Source organism: Cyprinus carpio, chromosome B3 (assembly GCF_018340385.1).
Source record: "Cyprinus carpio isolate SPL01 chromosome B3, ASM1834038v1, whole genome shotgun sequence".
In the NCBI taxonomy this organism is placed as follows: Eukaryota; Metazoa; Chordata; class Actinopteri; order Cypriniformes; family Cyprinidae; genus Cyprinus; species Cyprinus carpio.
In genome coordinates this window covers 28,801,364-28,823,127 of record NC_056599.1, presented here as the reverse complement: position 1 = coordinate 28,823,127, position 21,764 = coordinate 28,801,364, and the positions used below count along the sequence as shown (strand labels likewise).

Below are 21,764 nucleotides of genomic sequence, written 5' to 3'. Positions count from 1 at the left end.
ATATAATATAATATAATATAATATAATATAATGTGGGTATAAAGCATTTACCCAAAAGACATTTTAAGATTCTTGAAGTATATTTTATTAATATAAAATGATAATAAATATATTAAGTACTTATAGTAGCCCATATATGAGCATTTCAAGTTTTAAATATACAACGTTTAAAAGATGTCTGTAAAATAATTTTTAAAAGGCTTTGCCATGGATGGATAATCTAATTCTAATACTTGCTCTGAGAGTGTGTTTTATTATTATTATTATTATTATTATTATTATAAATGAAGCCAGCGATGTCAAGTCTTTCACACAAACTCAAATAAAGTCAGAAACAGATGTAAGCACTGGGTCCTCTGGTTAGCGCTAGACTGCTAATGTACTCGCTGGGTGAGCTCAGCAAAGTGCCATTTAGATAGAGAGGAGGCTTGAACCCCCCGCAGTCAACAAACTGTTGTAACGATTCGGCAAAGGAAGGTTAAACCTTTGTTTTCTTCAGAATCAACTGCAATTATTATACTAAAAACAAACTAAGAACAGTGCTTGCTGTTTAACCGCGCATATTTGTGAGCATATTTGTGCATGTGCGATTCTTTGTGTCTTGTTGCATTGCTAAACTTCACCGCTTTCTGTGTGTAGCAGTAGGAAAAGGGAGTGAAGCCTACTTGGTTGCTAAGGGACATCTTTGCCTAAATTTTGTTGCTAGGCTGCCAATTCCCTCAGTTAAGTGGAAACATCTATCTCCCCACTTTTCTGACCGTTCACCCTGCAACCCTCTCTGTCTCTATCCATGCGTCTCATTCCTTTCCTATGTCTGTTTTCCCATCCAAAATAACCAACCATCTGTCACTATGCATAAAGGTTGCCTGTTGCTAAGGAGTGTGAAGATCCATCACTATCTAAATATGTGAAATCCAGTATTTCATTGATATGTTGGACTCATAGCAGTGTTCCATTAGTCTGTGTGTTTCAAGATGATGAATAATTGTGCCTTGTTAACTGCAAGAGAAAGCACGAAGGAAGTTAGTAATTATGGGTGAAATCCAGTGAAACCGTGTGGGAGATATGCAACAATGTATTTACGCTCTTAATCTTCTTACATATTAATCCATGCAATAAATGATGAAAAGCACACAGAAAACATGGCACTGCAGTCTTATATAGCCACATCTGGGCTAATTGCATTCTACACAATAATCTAATTTGACCACATCATAATGCTGAAGGGTTTGGGGATTAAAGTCTGTCTGTAAGTGACCTTTGTGCAAATTAATTAAACACTTTTGTCAAACCAGCAAATCATTGTTTTTACAGCAGGCTGCCTGACAGGTAGAAAACAGACATTTGCTCGAAAGAAGAATAATCCTATAATCCTGTTATTATATTTCAGCGCCTCAATTAATTAAAAAAGGCTTTTTCTCTCTTTTTGGCAAAGAACGTGAAGAATCAATAGTGTGTGTGGAACGGTTCAACTTTCACAGAAAAGTTTGCTCTGGTTTTATCGACACTTTCTTCGTTTCTTAATTTATCCCCGTCTCTTCTCTCCCACGGTTTTCTCTGTCAGTGTGACATTTGCCAGCCACCGCACACACACACACACACACGCCCGCGCGCTCTCAACAAACTCGCCTGGCAGCATCTCATGCGCTGTCTTCACTTTTTCAAATTATTGTCACAGTTTCACTGGAGAATACTGTACTCTGTGTAAATCAATGTTTGTTTCATAATTTTTGTGATATTTGGAGCTGCACTTGCCTTGTCTCTTGGGAAACCAGATGTCAGTTTAATCTTCTCAGACACTAATTATGTTCAAGTAGCCACTTATCTATTTTTTATATTTTATCCTACCATGCTTTATTTCTAAATGCAACCACAAAAATATATATATATATATATGCTTGTCTATACAGTAAAAATCAATCAGTGTTGTCCAGTGTTATGATGGACCTCACTTATATTCACTGTATGGTCAAAATAATACAGCATTCTTCCAAATATCTTATTTTGTTTTCTGCAGAAAACGAAAGTCATACAGATTTTGAATGACGTAGGGGTGAGTAATTAATTTAGTTTTGGGTGAACTATCCCTTTAAGATGCACACTGCAAAGCTGATACATACATTTCTGTGCTGATTTGACAGTTGAAAATAGCTTTTGATGGTGTAAAGTTAAAATGAAATATGAAATATTAAGTAAATATATTCTGTAATATTTCATTATATTTTGATGAAACCAGTTAATATAGATGTGACGTGAAGCTATTTTTAGGTGACATAGCAAAATATTTTTGCAGTGACAGCATACTTCTTTTGCATAAATTGAGACCCACCATCTATCACAATGTCTTGTAAAAGACATTTAACTCAAAAGTATGATATTGACTCATTCTGCTATTGTTACTGCTATATTATTAGCATTATTTTGGTAGCCATCACATTTACTACATGAATTTCTAAGGCATCTAAATGATCAGCATGATCAAAACTGCTGAAAAACCTGTTGTATACAATCTCCTACATGCCTTTTGTCATCTGATCGAGTTTATACTTTTTTAACAAGTAAAAGGCCTTGTGGTACACGTGAGTTTTTTGCTGTGAAATTTTACTGATTTTAAAATCATGTTAAATATGAGTATCAAAATCTCTCAGTTATCATTCTGTTGCATTGCACCCCCCCCCCACACACAATCAAAACTACAGGGCTTTTTAAGTAAGCATTGGGAGATATAGAGTAAAATTATTACAGATGCTCATTTATTCCTGCTGCATTATGCTAAATGTAGGTAATGGTTAGTGGTAATTTGTTTTTGTTTTTTGTTTTTTGGTGGGGTGGGTGAGGTTGTAAATTGTATCATTAGGCTTGTGTTTTCGTATTATGTTTGTGTTTTTATGTTTGTTTGTATGTCTTGCTGCAAAACTAATTGCCCCTTGGGGGACAGGAATAAAGTTGAATTGAGTTGAATTGAATAAAGTTGAATTAAAATCTGATATTTTCATGCATTTTATGTAAGTAGCCTGCTATACTGTTATAAGTATCAGAATTGTATCTATATAAATATCATCAAATTGCTTATGTTTTTTTTTCTTCTGAAGTATGATAAACGCATGCTATATGAGCCATAAAGGCTGGATGTATGAAATATATATTCACCAAAAAAAACAAACAAAAAAAAAAAACTATGCAAAGTTTTTTTTTAACAGACTTTAAAATGTTTTGTCTAAAGGTTTAATAAACTGTTCATTTTACAGATATCTTACTATTATTTCAAATGTATGCCATGCTTCAGTTCCAAAGGTTTTTGCACTTGCACCTTTTCACTTCAGAAATGCTGCAAAAAGCGATGTCCATTGGAAAAAACGCTGGCTAGGTCACGATTGAAAGTCTTCCAAAAGCACTTCCCTCTAAAAATCACAGAGTTGCGTCCAGCTCAAGGCGTGGGTTTCTGGTGACTTGGGTTGACATTTTTGACCACTGGATCAAGTCCCATTGATGAGAGCATCCTCTCGAGCTCTGCTGACAGAGAACGGTCTCCCTGGCGACATGGCGCGCTCTCTCTCTCCCGGCCCCCACCTCCTTCACATGGACCAGGCGCGTAAACGAAACCTGCGCGCAGGTCTCCGCTGAGCTGCATTTGCTTTGGAAGTGCCTTGAGCGCTGATCGTGCTTGTAAAGGCTTCTTCTTGTCTGAGAACGCAACAGAATCAAGCACTTTTTTATCCAAGTAGCGTGTAGACTGATGGTATGAACCATCACAAGTGATTTTAAGAGATACTTTTATTAGTTTCCCTCCTGATGAAACTTGACTCAACAGGCAGTTGCAGAAAGTGAGTTGATGCCACAAGAGGCTCGACTGTCGTCAGCTCCAGTGCTCTGCGTCTCCGCTCAGGATGAACGGAACGTTTTTTAACCACACGGTGTTTACGCACGGCGTTCTGCTCAACCGCAGTCAAGAACTGGCGGGGACACTAGTTGATTGCTGCACGGGGAACGGGAGCGAAGTGACCGCAAACGACGGCGGCGGGTCTTTAGATCTCGCTCAGGACGAGCGCAAGCTGTTCGTTACGCGCGTGGTGCAGATCGCGGTGCTGTGCGTTCTTTCGCTCACGGTGATGTTCGGGATCTTCTTTCTCGGTTGCAACCTCATGATCAAGTCCGAAAGTATGATCAACTTCCTGGTCAAGGACCGGAGACCATCCAAAGACGTGGAGGCGGTGATGATCGGACTGAGTTAGCCGCGGGTGTCACCTGTAACCGGGCTGCGGGACCGAGTGACACCCAGCTGTCCTCAGACTGGGAGCCACGGAGATATGCAACTTACACTTTCGCTCCCTTTGTGTTCTGAAAAGAAAAAGCGGTGTGGATGGACTGAAGCAAAGATGACAGATATACAGCTGCACGTTTACGAAATGAGAATGTATTTATTCATGTTTACGTAGCTTTTTGTATTTGAGGTAATCTTTGCTTGTGATTTTATACAGTATAGTGTTTACACGTTTTTACCTCAGAAAAAAATCAAAGTATCTATTTATTGCATTATGTTTATTCAAATTATACGCTACCTTACAAATTATACGACCATGTTTTTATTGTAGTAAACGTGTAGTAACCATGTTTTTTTTTGTAGTAAAACCATTTTCGTAAGGATTAAGGGGGAGGGGTTGCGAAACGCAAATTGTAGGCTACTTTGGTGCAACTATTCTAAATACTTTTAATAATTTTCAATAACAAAGTGTTAAAAGATAACTTATGCTTTTTTGACGGACCCGCACAAAATTGGTCTTAATGGAAAGTGCGTGGGCAACGTGTTGTCATAGTGACTTCCTTTTGCGAACGAAATGTAGCGACGTTAAAATAAACGCTCTAACTTTTTTTTATTACTGAAAACCCAGTTGAAACCTATATATGCTTGCATGAAAAAAATGTAGATTTACTAAGACCCTATACCAGTCTTTTGGGGGGTTGGGGGGGTTCAAGCCTTATTATTCGAGATATTCTGGTTTCCTCAAACCCACCATCCTGGTTTGTACTAGACAATCATTTCCAGAAGCATGTTGTGAACGGTGACTTTTGCACTTTGAAATGCAGGTGTTTTGAATTTGAAGATGTCAAAATGTATTTTTCTTCAAGTTTAACTTGTGGCCGAGAGCACGTGAGGGGGGAGATGTTCATCTGGTGGGACACTTGCACGTTTTTGATGATTGACGTCTCTCCCTCTGCATGCGCGCGCGGTGCTCGGTGTGTCAGGCACTTCTACGTAAAGACCTCAAATGCTGCATGCATGGAGTATTTTGTAAACTGTATTGACTTGAAAACTTGAAATTGTGCAGCATGCTTTGAATAAAGTTGTTAAAACATTGCATTGCATTTGTTTATTTATCTTTAAAGGTCAGACGTTCAGAACAGAAATAGTTGGCCAATTATGGCTTTAAAAAAAAAAAAAAAAAAAAAAAAAAAAGTTGCATACATAGGCCTCTATATGGTTAAATGCGTATCTTGCATATTTGTGTCTTCAGGCATCATCTTCAGTATGTTTTTGTTTTTCAATAATGCACTATCATCTGTGGGAATACTTTTTTTCTCTTCATTTTTAATTATGAATTGAACACACGGGCATTATTTTAATTATTATTTTAGCATATAAGCTATGTGTCACTGATTAATCTGTTTGCATTACAAATTCATATAATTTATACATTAAATGAAAGCAAAAGACCTTCACTTGAGTGAGCTGTGGAGTAGGATGCTACTTCACATGTTCAGAGAATGTTAGACAGAGTAAAAAGTAATAATTATGTGGTGCCTAATTTTTCCTTTTGACTCTCTAAAGCAATAAGGCTTACTCACTAGGCTTTGATGAGAAAAAATAGTCTTTGATCATTACTTATTTAAAATAATAATAATAATTATGCTGCATGCAACCGCATCACCACTTCAGCCAGACTTGCTGTTTCTTAACGCCTTTCATGTTTACGGTGTAAACAAGTCAAACTAAAGCCACTATATGCATATATCCAATTTTTAGTGTAGTGATCATTTACACATTTCCATTTTAAAGATTAGTCTTAATTGCTCTCTGATTAATTTTCATGAGGGCCACATAAGGACTGATACACAATATTACACATTGTATACACAAAATCACAAAAATCTACAACTGTTTAACAAGAAAAGGTGAAGGATGGAAAACAGGAAAGGGAAATGTGAGAAAGGCATTTAGCATTATATTTCTGTAGAGGAGGTCTGAGTATGGTCTCAGATTTCTGTCTCCTGCTCAGCTCTGAGATGTGATTTTTACTGCCCTCTTATTCTTTCCTCCATTTCCACTTCTTTTAATGGACTGTAAAAATAGAGATAAGTAGGGAGATGGAAAGAGAGCGATGAAAAGAGGGAGATTCACAGAGCTAACCTGTTTCATAAAACATTAAATTGTACAAGCAGTGAATCAGCTTTGCAACGTCAGCGCTGGATGCTTATATAAAATAATTGGCCAAATAAAAAATTCAGGAGCATGCACATATCAATTGGTGCACAAATTGAAAACATCTGTATGATTCTTTCTTCTTATTATTATTTTTTTGACTATTTTCTCTCTTACATATATTTTTGTCATTTTTGAAATGATTTTTGCATTGCAGCTTCATTTTTAAACATATAGCTCTTTTACATATTTTATTATACATGACCATACTACACTTTTTTATTTTTATTTTTTTAAATGCCTCCATTTACTGCTTCATTGTACAAGTTATGAGCTAAAATCATGCAAGGACTTGATTTTCAGTCAAACTTTCATCTGTAAAATGCAGAAAATTGCTATGAATGCAATAAGCATAGTGGAGGTGAATGTTTGAAATGTTTTTCTTCAACATGAATATGACCACTAGATGGTACCAAACACCTGGTTCAACTTTTATTTAAATACATATAAGCTTAATAAATGGTTGAATAAATAAAATAAACAAATGGAATACATAGGGAAAAAATAAACTATACGGCCTTAACAGAAGTAAATGCCCAACATTTAATAAGCTGTTTTGCTAAAAATGATGAGTCATTTTGATGATTCTATGTAAGGCAGTGACTTGTATGAAAACAGTGGAAGCTGTTGAATAAAATAACTTATTGAATACCATACTGTGCCTTTATCTACACATGCATGTAAAATTTAGGGCCCCCAGGCTGTCATTCCGTGTTCATTCGTTGAGTCCTAACTTGCCTGTGGTTGCACATTTCCTTGCATCTTGATGAAACATATTGCGTTTGCGAAATACTGAAACACATGAGGTCATCCGTCCTTACATGTCTCGGAATGGCAGTTCCCACTCCCAGTTTGTACATCAGAGAATCAGAGTGAAAACAGGGCTGCTAAGGCAGGAGGCCTGCAGTAGTTTGGATCTATTAAAATGGGACTGAATTTGATAGAAGTTTGGGTGCCAGTTTTACTTCTAGTTTCCATAGCTGCGGGTAAGTTTGCCTTTTGTTATTGTTTGTTAAGTTAATGATTAAAAGATGAGAAGTGTGTGTTTTTTATTTCCTGCAATTGATTACTCTGTAGCTTGTTTCAACATTCTTGAGAGGCTGTTAAAATAGAACCTTAAAGAAATTTCGGTCCCACTTTATATTAAGTGGCCTTAACTACTATGTACTTACATTTAAATGATTTATTTTGATACTTTGCACATATTGTGTACATACATGTTTTTACAATGTACTTATATTTTGAAAAATGGCTGCATGTAATTACATCTGTAATTACATTAATAATTCTTAACCTTACCCTTATCCCACCTCAATAGCAGCAGAAGTGTTTTGCAATACAATATGAACACAATAAGTACATTGTATATATATTTATTTTTATGTAAGTACATAGTAGTTAAAGCCATCTAATATAAGGTGTGTCCGAAATGTATAGAGTAGAAAGAAACCACTTCAAGCATGTATATGAATTTAACAATGTCTTGTTTCTAGGCTCTAACATTTGCACTTCCAGAGGAGTGAGTAACTGTAAAGAATGTTTGTCGATACATCCGACCTGCGCCTGGTGCTCTCAGGAGGTAAAGAACAATATTCAATTCATATACAGTACAGGTCAAAAGTTTGGAAACATTACTATTTTTAATGTTTTTGAAAGAAGTTTCTTCTGCTCATCAAGCCTGCATTTATTTGATCAAAAATACAGAAAGAAAAATGTAATATTGTGATATATTATTACAATTTAAAATAATTGTTTTTAAATTTATTATACTTTAAATTATCATTTATTTCTGTGGTGCAAAGCTGAATTTTTAGGATCATTATCACATGATCCTTTAGAAATCATTCTAATATGATGATTCATTATCAAAGTTGGAAACAGTTCTGCTGCTTAATATTTTTTCAGAACATGTGATACTTTTTTAGGATCCTTTGATTAATAAAATGTAAAAAAAAAGAAAGAAGCTGTGTTTTTAAAATATAAATATTTTGTAAAAACAATATACACTACTGGTCAGTAATTTGGGGTCAGTAATTTTTTTTTCCTTTTTTTTTTTTTAAATAAAATCAATATTTTTGTTCAGCAAGGATGTGTTAAATTGATAAAAAGTGAAAGTAAAGAAAATATATTATTAGAATATATATTATTAGATTTTTTTTTTATTTTGAATAAATGCAGTTTCTTTTTAACCTTTTTATTCATCAAATATATTAGACAGCTAAACTGTTTCCAACACTCATGTAAATCAGAATATTAGAATGATTTCTAAATGATCATGTGATGTTACATGTGACACTGAAGACTGGAGTAATGATGCTGAAAATTCAGCTTTGCATCACAAGAATAAATTATTTTTTTAAAGTATATTCAAATAGAAAACTATTATTTTAAGTTGTAATAATATTTCACAATATTACTGTTTTTTCTGTATTTTTAATCAAATAAATGCAGGCTTGATGAGCAGAAGAGACTTCTTTCAAAAACATTAAAAATAGTAATGTTTCCAAACTTTTGACCTGTACTGTATATGTCTAAACACTCCTGCACAGACACAGAATGCTTCCCTCTGATTGTTATCAATGTATGCATGTTTATCTGTCAGATCTTTGGAAAGGGAGGCTTGAGTTTGTCTAGTGGCTGCTTGAAATGTTTCCCTCTGTTTGTTATCAATGTATGCATGTTTATCTGTCAGATCTTTGGAAAGGAAGGCTCGAGCTTGTCCCGCTGTGATCTCAGAGACAGTCTCATTCAGTCTGGTTGTGGCGTGAAGTTTATTGAGTTTCCAGTTAGCAGTATGAGGATACTAGAGAACGTACCCCTGAGTGACAAGGCAGGGGGTTCAGATGACATCACTCAGATCCAACCACAAAAAATCCACCTGACCCTCAGGCCAGGTATGCTATTACAAAACAAACCATTATATTTCACAAACTATATTTACCAGTGCAATCCAATTACATATTTCTCAAATCACAGTTTAGGAAAAATTCCCTTTTCTTTTTTCTTTTCTTTTCTTTAATATATAATAATATATACTATTCTTTTACTCTTCAAATTCTTTTTTTTTCTTTGCAGTTTATTACTTGTTTCATATTTCAAGATCTGCTTTTAAACTCGTGAAGTTTTAAACCTGAAATTTAAATGTTAAGTGTTGCTTGAGCTAGTAAAAGGGCCTTGGGGTCTCTCTGACATAGCTTGTTCTCAAAAAATCCATGTTCGTTTCTTCAAATTGAAATTTTACATTTCTCTTCAAGACGATTCAAAGATATTCACTGTCACTGTGAAGCAAGCAGCTGATTACCCAGTGGACCTGTACTACCTGATGGACATGACAAATACCATGAAGGACGACCTGCAGAAGCTTTATACACTGGGCAATGGTCTGGCCACTGCTTTACGGGGTGTCACCAGTAATCTGCGCATGGGATTTGGAGCTTTTGTAGACAAACCGCTCTCACCTTACATGTACATTTACCCTGAAGAAGTCATCCGGAATCCTTGTTATAAGTAAGCCCTAATTCATTTCACATTAGAAGAGCACATGACAAAGAGACTACGTTTAGTGATTTCTGTCTCCCTGCTGGGTTCTGACTGCTGTAGGTTTCCTGAACCCTGCCCACCGCAATTCGGCTATCGTAACGTACTGTCTCTGACGGATCAGGCAGAGCGGTTCACAGAGGAAGTCAAGAAACAGAAAGTGTCCAGAAACAGAGATGCCCCTGAGGGTGGATTTGATGCTATCATGCAAGCAGTAGTATGCAAGGTGACACAAAATACACAACCAATCTGAGTAAAGCTGTTCGGTTAATAGTCTCAAAGCCTGAAGCCTGAATTTTGAGCTAAATATAAATTTTTTATGGGGGGAAATATAAACGTCATACAGCATTAACCCTAGGATATTCCAGAGGGAACATTCACCATTTGGGCTGGTTCTCTTTACCTTTGTGTATAACCTCCTTTCTCCTTCTTCTAGGACAAAATTGGATGGAGGCCTGATGCATCTCATTTGCTGATCTTCACAAGTGATGACAGAAGTCATTTGGCTTTGGATGCCAGGCTGGCTGGAATCGTCCAGCCCCATGATGGAGAGTGCCACATCAACAACAACAATGAATATGACAAGTCCACTATACTGGTCAGCCAATCATATATTGGGCTAATCTTTCTCTCTCTTAAGCAGCACTGTTGTTTACAGCAATGCTAATAATAGGAAATGTTTCTGGAGAAGCAAATTAACATATTATAATTATTTCCGAAGGACCATGTCACAAATTTACCATCACAGGAATGCATTTTAAAATATATTAAAATATATGAAACTAGAAATGTATTATTAATAATGCATAAATGCAGCCTTGCTGAGCAATCTTTTAAAACATTAAAAAACAGAGAGAGACAGAGAGAGAGAGATGGCAAATTTGGCAATACATTGATTTTTAAGTGTATTTGTAGGACTATCCTTCACTTGGTATGATCACGGACAAATTATCTGAGAATAACATCAACCTCATCTTTGCTGTAACCAGTCCTATGGTGGAACTATATCGTGTGAGTTTCTATATTTTTGTCAAACACATATGTACAATGTGTCTCTGTCTGTAAAATGCAGACATTCATATTTGTTTATGGGGTGTTGTCATGTTTTCTGTATTCTCACAGAACTACAGCGAGCTGATTCCTGGCTCTGCGGTCGGAATGCTCTCCAGAGACTCTGGAAATGTTGTACAACTCATTCTGGATGCATATGCGGTAAATCACTTTGCCAGAAATTAAAACAGCCTCTGAGTTGTGAAAACTTGTTGGTTAGGAGGACTGTTTTTACTTTTTTAATTTGAGATATTTTACCATTTCAATCCAGTAGGGCTTAAATTCAAATAAAGAGAGAATTCAGAGAGGCTGATCTTTGATCTCGGCGCCATTTGTTTTTGTAGAGGATCAGGTCTAAGGTTGAGCTGGAGCTGCTGGGTGTGCCGGATGAGTTATCTCTGTTCATCAACGCAACATGCCTGGGTGGAGAGGTCATTCCTGGCGTCAAGTCCTGCGCTGGACTCAAAATTGGAGATACGGTCAGCACCTAGTGCATCACTAGAAAAATGTATTTTTGCTTATTGTTCAGTTTATTTAATTAAAATAAGCTACAGCAACACAATTGCAGAATATTTTTATCACAGTTTTATTGTGTTTAGTCTACTTAGATATGCCAAACTTAAAAAAGTTTACTGAATTAATTTGTGTTGGGACTATGGTTTTTGTTGCAGTGAAACTGCATGGGTGGATTTTAGTTCCAAGCATGCTTTGCAGATTGAAATGGGAGAGTAAATGCTGAAATTAAGTGTTATTTATGAATAGCAAAGACCTTTTATGTTCAGTTACAGGGGTTGGACAATGAAACTGAAACACTGGCCAAAATAGTTTTGGAGGTTTCATGGCTATATTTGCATGTCCAGGTGGCCAAAATATTTAATGATTGCATGTTCCACCAGTAAGAGCAGGGTGTGAAGGTTGAATTAGCAGAGCAATAGCACAGCTGTACATAGAATATTGCAATGCACACAACCTAATCAGAGTGTTCAAATCAGAGTTCAAAAGTGGACAAATTATTGGTGCGCATCTTGCTGGCATATTTGTGACCAGGACAGCAAGTCTTTGTGGTGTATCGAGAGCCACAGTATCCAGGGTGATGTCAGCATAACACCATGAAGGACGGACCACATCTAACAGGAGTAGATGTTGAAGCTGTCTGAAAGGGATGTCCAGGTGCTAATTTGGATTATATTCAAAAAACATGAAACCACAGCTGGTCAACTCACTGCAGAATTAAATGTGCACCTCAGCTCTCCTGTTTCCACCAAAACTATTCATCGGGAGCTCCGCAGGGTCAATATACATGGTCGGGCTGCTATAGCCAAACCTTTGGTCACTCATGCCAATCCCAAACATCAGTTTTAATGGGAGAGTTATGGTGTGGAGAAGCCCCAAAAAAGCTTACCACCTGGACTGTTGCATGCCCAGAGTGAAGCATGGGTGGATCAGTGATGGTTTGGGCTGCAGTATCATGGCATTCCCTAGGCCCAAAACTTGTGCTAGATGGGCGTGTCACTGCCAAGGACTACTGAACCATTCTGGAGGACCATGTGCACCCAGTGGTTCAAGCATTTTACCCTTAAGGTGGTGCCTTGTATCAGGATGATAATGCACCAATACACACAGCAAGACTGGTGACAGAGTGGTTTGATGAACATGAAAGTGAAGTTGAACATCTCCCATGGCTAGCTCAGTCACCAGTTTTGAATATTATTGAGCCACACTCAAAAAAATAGCATGTTGGTCTAACTTAATAAAATTATGATGCATATTTCCACACATTTAAACTGATTTATTTGAACTTAAATTAAGTTAAATGTACTAATGAGTAAAATTCATGCTAATTTAATTGGATCACACCAATTTCATTTGACATATTCTGTGAATGTTCCCTGAACATAATTCACACTTGATCCAACCAGTGTTGTTGCTGTTCAGACTGGTGCCTTTGTACAGAGTTGCGTATTCTATGATCATTTGATTGTGAAGAGTAGAAATGCTGACAGTATAGACTGTGTAAATCATGTGCTGGCCTCAAACTTTTTTTTTTATTCATTCTTATGAGAATGTAACAGCCAACATAAGCATAACACTTGTTCACATGCTAAGTACAATTTTTGTAGCATGCAAGTAATGATCAAGTAAAGATGTTCTTATGACATTTTTACATCTCATATTACTATTACAGTTACTATAGCCTAACCACAAAGTCTATACTTCACTATAATGGTAACCTCAAAAATCAACAAACATAAACTCTTTTAAATGTCAAAAATAACTAAACAACAAACTTTAATATGTCTTTCCCTTTACCAAAAACACATTAAACAGCACTTAAAGAGATACTCCACCTCAAAATGAAAATTTTGTCATTAATCACTTACCCCCATGTCGTTCCAAACCCGTAAAAGCTCTGTTCGTCTTCAGAACACAATTTAAGATATTTTGGATGAAAACCTGGAGGCCTGTGACTGTCCCATGCCAGTGTATATAGCAGTGTCAAGGTCCATAAAAGGTATGAAAGTTGTCGTCAGAATACTTCATCTGCCATCAGACGTGCAATCTGGGTTATATGAAGCAACCGGAACACTCTTTGTAATCGAAGAAAAACAAAAACAACGACTTTATTCAACAATTCCTTTGTCAACAGTCTCCTGTGTCCATATCACTGTATGCTGTGTATACTCTTCTGTGTCATCTGCACCACAAGGATGCGCTGTTTCTGTGTATTTAGCTTTGATTTGAAATAAAACAATTTCTTAAAAAATATCTTAAATTGTTTCTCGAAGATGAACAGAGCTTTTATGGGTTTGGAACGACACGGGGGTAAGTGATTAATGACAAAATTTTTATTTTGGGATGAAGTATCCCTTTAATTTCAACATTTATTCTCCTGGTCTATCTCTATGCAAAGCATTATGTTGTTTTAGCTTATTTTAAGTAAACTGCGCAAAACTCAGTGTTTTGGAGGAGTGAGTCAGGAAACGTTTTCCTCCACCAGCATCACATAGTGACCTGGCCACTGTTTTGCAAGAGGAATGGCTTAAAATCCCTCTGGCCACTGTGCAGGACTTGTATCTATTATTCTGAAGATGAATTGATTACGTACTGGCCACAAAAGGAGGCCCTACACCATACTAAAATTATTGTGGTCTAAAACCAAGTGTTTAAGTTTCATTGTCCAACCCCTGTATGTTGGATATTTTAAGAAGGTTTGTGTTGAATATTTTTGTGATTGACATTTTTGCTGAAAAGTAGAGCATTTTTGTCCAATTTAAACAAAAAGCGTCTAAATTAAGTGTACTTTGTTAATTATACTTAACGGAGTTATATTTCACAATTTATTACAAAGGAATGACAAAAATAACACATTTCAACATTAAATTTATAAGTAGAAAGACTGAAATAGTGTTTCTGTAAAACATACTCCAGTAATCCTTGCTTTATTTACAGCTTTGAAAAAATATAATATCACAGGCCGGCTCATAGCCTGTGGCAAAAATGAGGGGACACACACACGTATAGGCCAATCAAAGAAGGTACTTTATTGTAAACCAAAAAACTATTAACTTTAACCAAAGAAAAAGGAATGAGGTGTGAGAATGTCATAATGTAAGGTGTGTGTAAAGTGCATGGATGAAGGAATCTGTGTCTCTCTGTGTCTGTGTGTGTGTGTGTGTGTGTGTGTGTGTGTGTGTGTGTGTGTGTGTGTGTGTGTGTGTGTGTGTGTGTGAACATGACTGTGTGTGTGTTTGTTTGTGTGTGAAAATGAAAGTGGGTTTTTGGTTGTTGGATTATTGTTATTGTTGAGAGTGATTAGAAACAACTTAAATACCCTGAGCCCAGGTGGCTCCAATCACTAATGACCCACCTCTGCCTGCAGGAGGAACCGCCCCTGCAATGCAGAGGAGGGGCCGTGACAATTACTTCACAGTGTAGAAAGTTAGAAACTACATTGTTTGTGTACCAGTATACTCCTGCTACAATTTTAAAATTAAATAATCTAAAAATGTTTTAAACGGGATAATTTTACTGATGCTTTTATTCAAAGCCATGCACATTGCAATCAATCGATTTTATCAGTTCATGCATTCTCTGTGAATCAAAACTTTTTTCTTTCTGTTATATTACTCTCCCATAGGTTTCATTTAGCATTGAGGCAAAAACTTTACGGCTGCCCCAAAGAGAAGAGCCGGACCTTCATGGTGAAGCCAATAGGCTTTAAAGACACCCTTCAGGTGACTGTGGACTTTGCTTGTGAATGCAACTGTCAGCAGTCTTCCGTGCCCACCAGCCCATCCTGTCACCACGGTAACGGGACCCTGGAGTGCGGAGTGTGCCTGTGCGACCCGGGCCGACTGGGCTCTCGATGTGAGTGCTCCGAGGGCGAATATAATCCCACCCAACAAGACAGATGCAGCCCCAACCCAGCAGCGCCAGTTTGTAGTGGACGCGGAGACTGTGTGTGCGGCCAGTGTGCCTGTCGCTCAACTGATTTTGGGAAGGTTTGGGGGCCGTACTGTGAATGTGATGACTTCAGCTGCCTCCGTTCCAAAGGACAAATATGCTCAGGTGAGTTTAGACATGCCTTGACTCATTGTATCAGAAAAAACAGTGCTCTAGTAGATGTAGGGTGTAAGGATTACACACAGCTTTTTGTTCTTGCCTCATAACATGGACAGTGTTTCACCTTATTAGGCAATTTGATCCACAGCAGTCTGACTCAGATGTGCTTGATTTATTAGATGATCTTCAGTTTTACATGTCTGTGCACATTACCTGACTCCAGTTCTTCACGTCTTATTCTCTTTTCAGTTAAAGAGCAAGTCGAATGCGTAAAATTATATATTAGTTTGATAAGTGAGATTTTCAGTAGATAACAGCCTTGTGAAAAAAATTTTCTTACACAATATCTTATTATCTTAGAATTGGTGGGTGGTGTGTTTAAACTACAAGAAGAATCAGAGTCAGCAAGTATATAGCCCCCTGGGTATACATACACACACACATCCACACACACACACATACACACACACACACACATACATACACACACACACACACACACAAGTAGATAACACGATAATCCAGTTTGTTAAATCTTCTGGTTATATGCTATATTCTGTGTGTTGAAATGAATGTGTTTGGCTTGCGAAATATTGATGTTGAATTCTTTGTTGCTTTAGTAAACAAACATTAAGTGAGCATTACATAACACCATGTTGTATTTCATCAATTGTTTTTCATAATTCATCAGAATTGAAACACTTAAATTGTAAAGTATTTATTTTCATTCACTACTGTTGAACATTTTTTAAAGAAACAAATACTTTTAATAAGCATGGACGGATGCATTACATTGACAACAAGCAACAGTAAAAACATTTATTATATTGCAAAAATGAAAATATTTCAAATAAATGGTGTATTTTGAACATTATACGCATCAGAGAATAATAAAAACATGTCTTATTTTCCACAAAAATATTAAGCAGCATAACTGTTTTCAACAAGGATCATGTGATACTGAATGACTGAATTTTACGAACGTTAACTCGCCTTCATTTTGTGTCAGATCTTTTCCTCCTCTGGCTGGCAGCTCTCAAATTTATTTTTCCATGATCCATATTAGCAAAGGTTAAAGGGATACTCTATCCCAAAATAAAATTTTTGTCATTAATCACTTATCCCCACATCGTTCCAAACCCGTAAAAGCTCCATTCGTCTTCAGAACACAATTTAAGATATTTTGGATGAAAACCTGGAGGCCTGTGACTGTCCCATAGACTGCCAAGTAAATAACAGTGTCAAGATCCATAAAAGGTATGAAAGTCGTCGTCAGAATACTCCCATCTGCCATAAGACGGTCTCCCTTATCTGCCATCTCCCTTTAACAGTGAACTTAAATTCTGGTCACACAAAGCTATCGTATGAAGGGAGAAGTTGTGGGATATAGAAGTTTGGTATCTGTAGTAATTATAAACAGTTGTATTGCTAGAGCTGTGTGGTAGTTCATCAAAAGTTCCTCCTTCTATGAAATTTTTTAAATGCTAATTTTGGCTGAACTTCATGATCAACATATTTTCCCATAGGTCATTTAACAGCTATTCATTTGTTTGATGTCTCCGTCAGGTAATGGTGAGTGCAACTGTGGCAACTGTCAGTGTAGCCCTGGATGGTCCGGCGATAGCTGTGCCTGTTCGACCCGCACAGACGCCTGCATGGGGAGCGGAGGAATGCTGTGCAGTGGGCGTGGCCACTGTCTGTGTGGCGTCTGTGAGTGCACACAGCCAGGAGCCTATGGATTAACCTGTGAGAAGTGTCCCACCTGCCCAGACGCCTGCACCATCAAAAAAGTGAGTGTGTGTTGGTGAGAATGAAAAATTCAGATATTAAAAGAACTGCAGAACCTGATAAAACAAAAATATTTTTAGTAAAGGAACTAAATAATGTCATAATTTTTGACAATTTACAATGATATGCAAAAATTGTATTTTAGATACAGCTTAGATTTATTTCTATCTGTCTGTCTGTCTGTCGCAAGAGAGAATGAGTATGTTTAGGTGCTTTTTCATATCTTATCTGTTTAAAGTGGATTTATGTGTGTTTCTGCACAGGGAGTGTGTGGAGTGTAAACATTATAAGAGAGGGGATCTGTATGAGAAGAACTGCAATCACGTCTGCAGAGATAAGATTGAGCAGGTGGATGAGCTGGGTAATCTATACCTCCGACCAATCCATAATAAATATCTCCCATCTGCAGAAGCCTATATAAAAGCCTATTTAGGGTATACAGTACTGTTTAAATTTTAAAAGAGATCTCCTGTGCTCACCAAGGCTGCATTTATTTGATCAAAAATACAGTAAAAACAGTAATGCTGCAAACTTATTTATTCTTACTGATTTATTCCTGTGATGGCAAAGCTGATTTTGATCAAAAATACAGTAAAAACAGTAATGCTGCAAACTTATTTATTCTTACTGATTTATTCCTGATTTTATTATTATCACTGAAAAAATATTGTGATATAAAGGATGATTTTAATGTTATTGCTGAGAATTTTTTTTTTATTGCTTATTTGTTCATGTTGTGGTTGAGATTGATTATTTTGAAGCTTAAAAGGACAGCATGTACTTGAAATAGAATCTTTTGAAAGGTTGTTTTTTGTTTTACATAAATCTTTGCGTAAAAACATAAACCCAACCCCACACTTTTGAATGGAAGTGTATAATTTGTACACAGTCTGTACATCTTCTAAATGCAGAATAATACACCTCCAGGCCACAGACACATCTTAAATCTAATCTACAGAATATAATTGCAGTCCATGTCCATTATTTACCAAAGGTTCATTTTATTTATGAATATACACTATGTGACTGTAGTTCTTCATGCTGCATATTTTTGTTTGGTAGCTGAGTTAATTATCATCTGTTCTCCCCAGTCTTTCACGAGAAGAACTCCGTGAACTGCAGCTACAAGGATGAGGATGACTGTGTTCAGAACTTCCAGTATTATGAAGACGGCAGTGGACAATCCTTCCTCTATCTTGTTAAAAGAGCCAGGTGAGAGGAGAGATGGGGCAGAGAGAGACAATGTGTGACATGTAGCTGTCTTACATGGCTCATGCTGATAAACTCTCTGTGTCTGTGTGAGAGACGGGTAGATACTGGCTGTACTTCTGTTACAGTTACGAGATACTGAAGAGATTGATTCAAATGGAAACCGAATCTAGAATATGAACTTTTTCTTTAAGAATGACTCTTTTGTCATTGCTGATTTATGCTCAGAGTGTCCTAAGGGTCCTGATTTCTTGGTGGTTGCTCCTCTGGTCATCGGTGCGATTCTGCTGCTGGGACTGGCTGCGCTCTTGGTGTGGAAGCTTCTGATCACCATTCATGACCGTCGTGAATTTGCCAAGTTTGAGGAAGAGAAAGCCAGGGCTAAGTGGGAAGCGGTAAGACTCACATTCAGACTATTTGTGAGGTGTTAAGCAAACCACATCCTGTTACAGTTTTTCTCAGTCGCTTTGGTGCATTTCTCAAATAATCCTTAATATTTGCAAAAAAGTATGTGCAGCACATTTCTCAAAAGTAAGTATTTATGTCAATGAACATATCAGTGCCATTAGAATGAAAGGTCTTCGTGTCATTATTCACAAACAAGACAGTCAAAATGTTTAGTCATGTTGTCAATATACCAGTGCACTTCACAAACAAGACATTATATATGTTTTGTCATGTTTTTGGTTTACAGTTAATGTATTATGTATGCCATATATACATTTCAAAAGTACAATTTTACACATAACTGTATGTGGGATATTGATTGAAAGAGACTGAATAGAATTCACAGTTACACTTTTACTAGTGGTCTGACACCCCCCCCCCCCCCAAAAAAAAAACCTTTACAATGTCTTTGTGATATAGAAAAGGAAAAAGAAATATGAACACAAAGATGAAAATAAAAAATAAGTCCATTGTCAGAATTTGTAACTCTTGTGTTGTCTTCTGTCTACATTGCATGCTTTCCAACTGAAGATTCATGAGATGAACCTTTGAGCTATTTCAGAGAACTGGTTTATCCTTGGTTGATCTACATTCTCTTTTATCCCAGTCAAGATTCACTTGCACAATTTGTGCCAAATTTTCAAATTTAACAATAATGTGTAAAAAATGTACTTGACTGTTTATGACAACTAGATGAACCATTTTGCATTTAATGACTTAAATGACTGAACTAAAGACTAGATGTTTTGAGGGGTAAGACTATTGCACAGAAAACTATATAATACATTGAGCAACATGACATTAGCAACTGATAATGTAGGAACCCACAGACAAATGTACATAATCAGTTGCATGAATACCAAAGCAATCACAACTTGTTCAAAAGAATGAGAAACTGGTTTTATGATGTGTACAAATAACTAGATGATGTGGAGAATTTAATTTCTGATCTAAGAAATGCACCAAAGTGACTGAAAAAAACTTTATAATTTAAAGGGATAGTTCACCCAAAAATGAAAATGTATCTACTTACCCCCAGGGCATCCAAGATGTAGGTGACTTTGTTTCTACAGTAGAACACAAACAAAGATTTTTAACTCAATCCGTTGCAGTCTGTCAGTCATATAATGTCAGTGGATGGGAATCACGTCTTTGAGAGTCATAAAACATACACAAACAAAACCAAATTAAACCCTGAGATGATACCATTGATGTGTAAAGACACAAAACGATTGGTCTGTGCAAGAAACTGTACAGTATTTATATAGTTTTTTTACCTTGATTTTCACCGAATGTCCGAAACTGTCCCTGAGCATGTTCTCAACAGCTGGCACCTTATGCATCTTCTCTCTTACAGCGGATTTCAGACTTAAAAGTGCTGACTGCCACTCGTATCTCTCAAGTGGACCATTGCCAATCTTATCTACAATCTCAGTTGGGAGTGTCAATGGTCCATTTGAGAGATACGAGTGGCGGTAATGCATTCATAAGTCTGCGATCCACCGTAAAGCAAGCAAGAAGTAGAAGATTCCTGTCTTTACACATCAGTGTATTATCAGGAGCCACAGGGTTTAATTTGGTTTTGTTTGTGTATGTTTTATGACTCTCTAAGACGTGATTCCCATCCACTTCCATTATAAGACTGACAGACTGCAACGGTTTGAGTTAAAAATCTTCATTTGTGTTTTACGGAAGAAACAAAGTCACCTACATCTTGGATGCCCTGGGAGTAAGCAGATAAACATAAAATATTCATTTTTGGGTGAACTATCCCTTTAACACAATCTGGACACCAAGTGTTCAAAGTGGGAATTACAGATGTGCTGATGCTTTTATTACTATTAAGTATGAGCTTTGCAGCACTGGTCATTAATGAAAAATTTCCCTCATCTTTAGGCTAATAATCCACTCTACAAAGGAGCCACCAGCACCTTCCAAAATGTAGCATATCGTGGCAGTTAAGAATGACACCACCTCTGCTTCTGTCAAGCACAACTACTGATTATCCCAACAACACACAACTCAGCCAATCACAGCTGGGTTCACCCAGTCATGTGGCTACCTAGAACTGTGGTGACTAATGCAGAATGTACCAAAATATTTTTAGAAATATTATTAGATAATAAAAAACCTTAAGAAACTAACACTTTTATATACTTTTACTAAAAAAAAAAAAATTACAAAATGTTCCTTTTTACCTTTTTTTTTTCCTTTTTTATTTTTTTTTGGAGGCAGCCTTGGTAAGCATAAGCATAAGAGACTTCTTTCAGAAACATGAAAAATCTGACCCAAAACTTTTAGGAGTGACGATTATAGTTACAGTGTAAACATGCTCAGTGAGCGCTCAGTTACAATTTTTAATAACTAATTTTTTAATAAGTAATTTTTTCCACTTATAGCACTGTTATTTTTACATTTTCATTTTTTCTGATGATAGAACTATTTAACAACAACAACAACAAAATTAAATGTGTTTTTTTTTTTTTTTTTAATACGGTTACACACAAGTTGTTCGTTTATTTTATTCATTATGAAACTTGACAAGGCTGTTATGCTGTTGTGGGACTGGTGTGACTTTAAAAAATTGTTCTCTTCTTACTGTACATTCCTTTGCACGGCTGGTATTCATTTGCTCTATTTTAAAATATTTTTAAATGTGCATTTCCGGTGTTATCATTTTATTTAAGGTGAT

General features: G+C 36.6%; 1 protein-coding gene and 1 pseudogene across 1 annotated transcript; both read left to right on the top strand.

The window, feature by feature from the left end:
• Window positions 1-3,631: 3,631 nt before the first annotated feature.
• rprml (reprimo-like) lies at window positions 3,632-5,357 on the top strand. Its single transcript, XM_019066113.2, has one exon. It carries the CDS (start codon window positions 3,888-3,890, stop codon window positions 4,230-4,232), a length of 345 nt encoding a protein of 114 aa, XP_018921658.1. The 5' UTR covers window positions 3,632-3,887; the 3' UTR covers window positions 4,233-5,357.
• Window positions 5,358-7,272: 1,915 nt separating this feature from the next.
• Window positions 7,273-21,491, top strand: LOC109113681 (annotated as a pseudogene).
• Window positions 21,492-21,764: the final 273 nt, after the last annotated feature.

Bases quoted from the DNA above. Each gene is read 5' to 3' on its own strand.
- rprml (XM_019066113.2), top strand. From the start codon at position 3,888: ATGAACGGAACGTTTTTTAACCACACGGTGTTTACGCACGGCGTTCTG.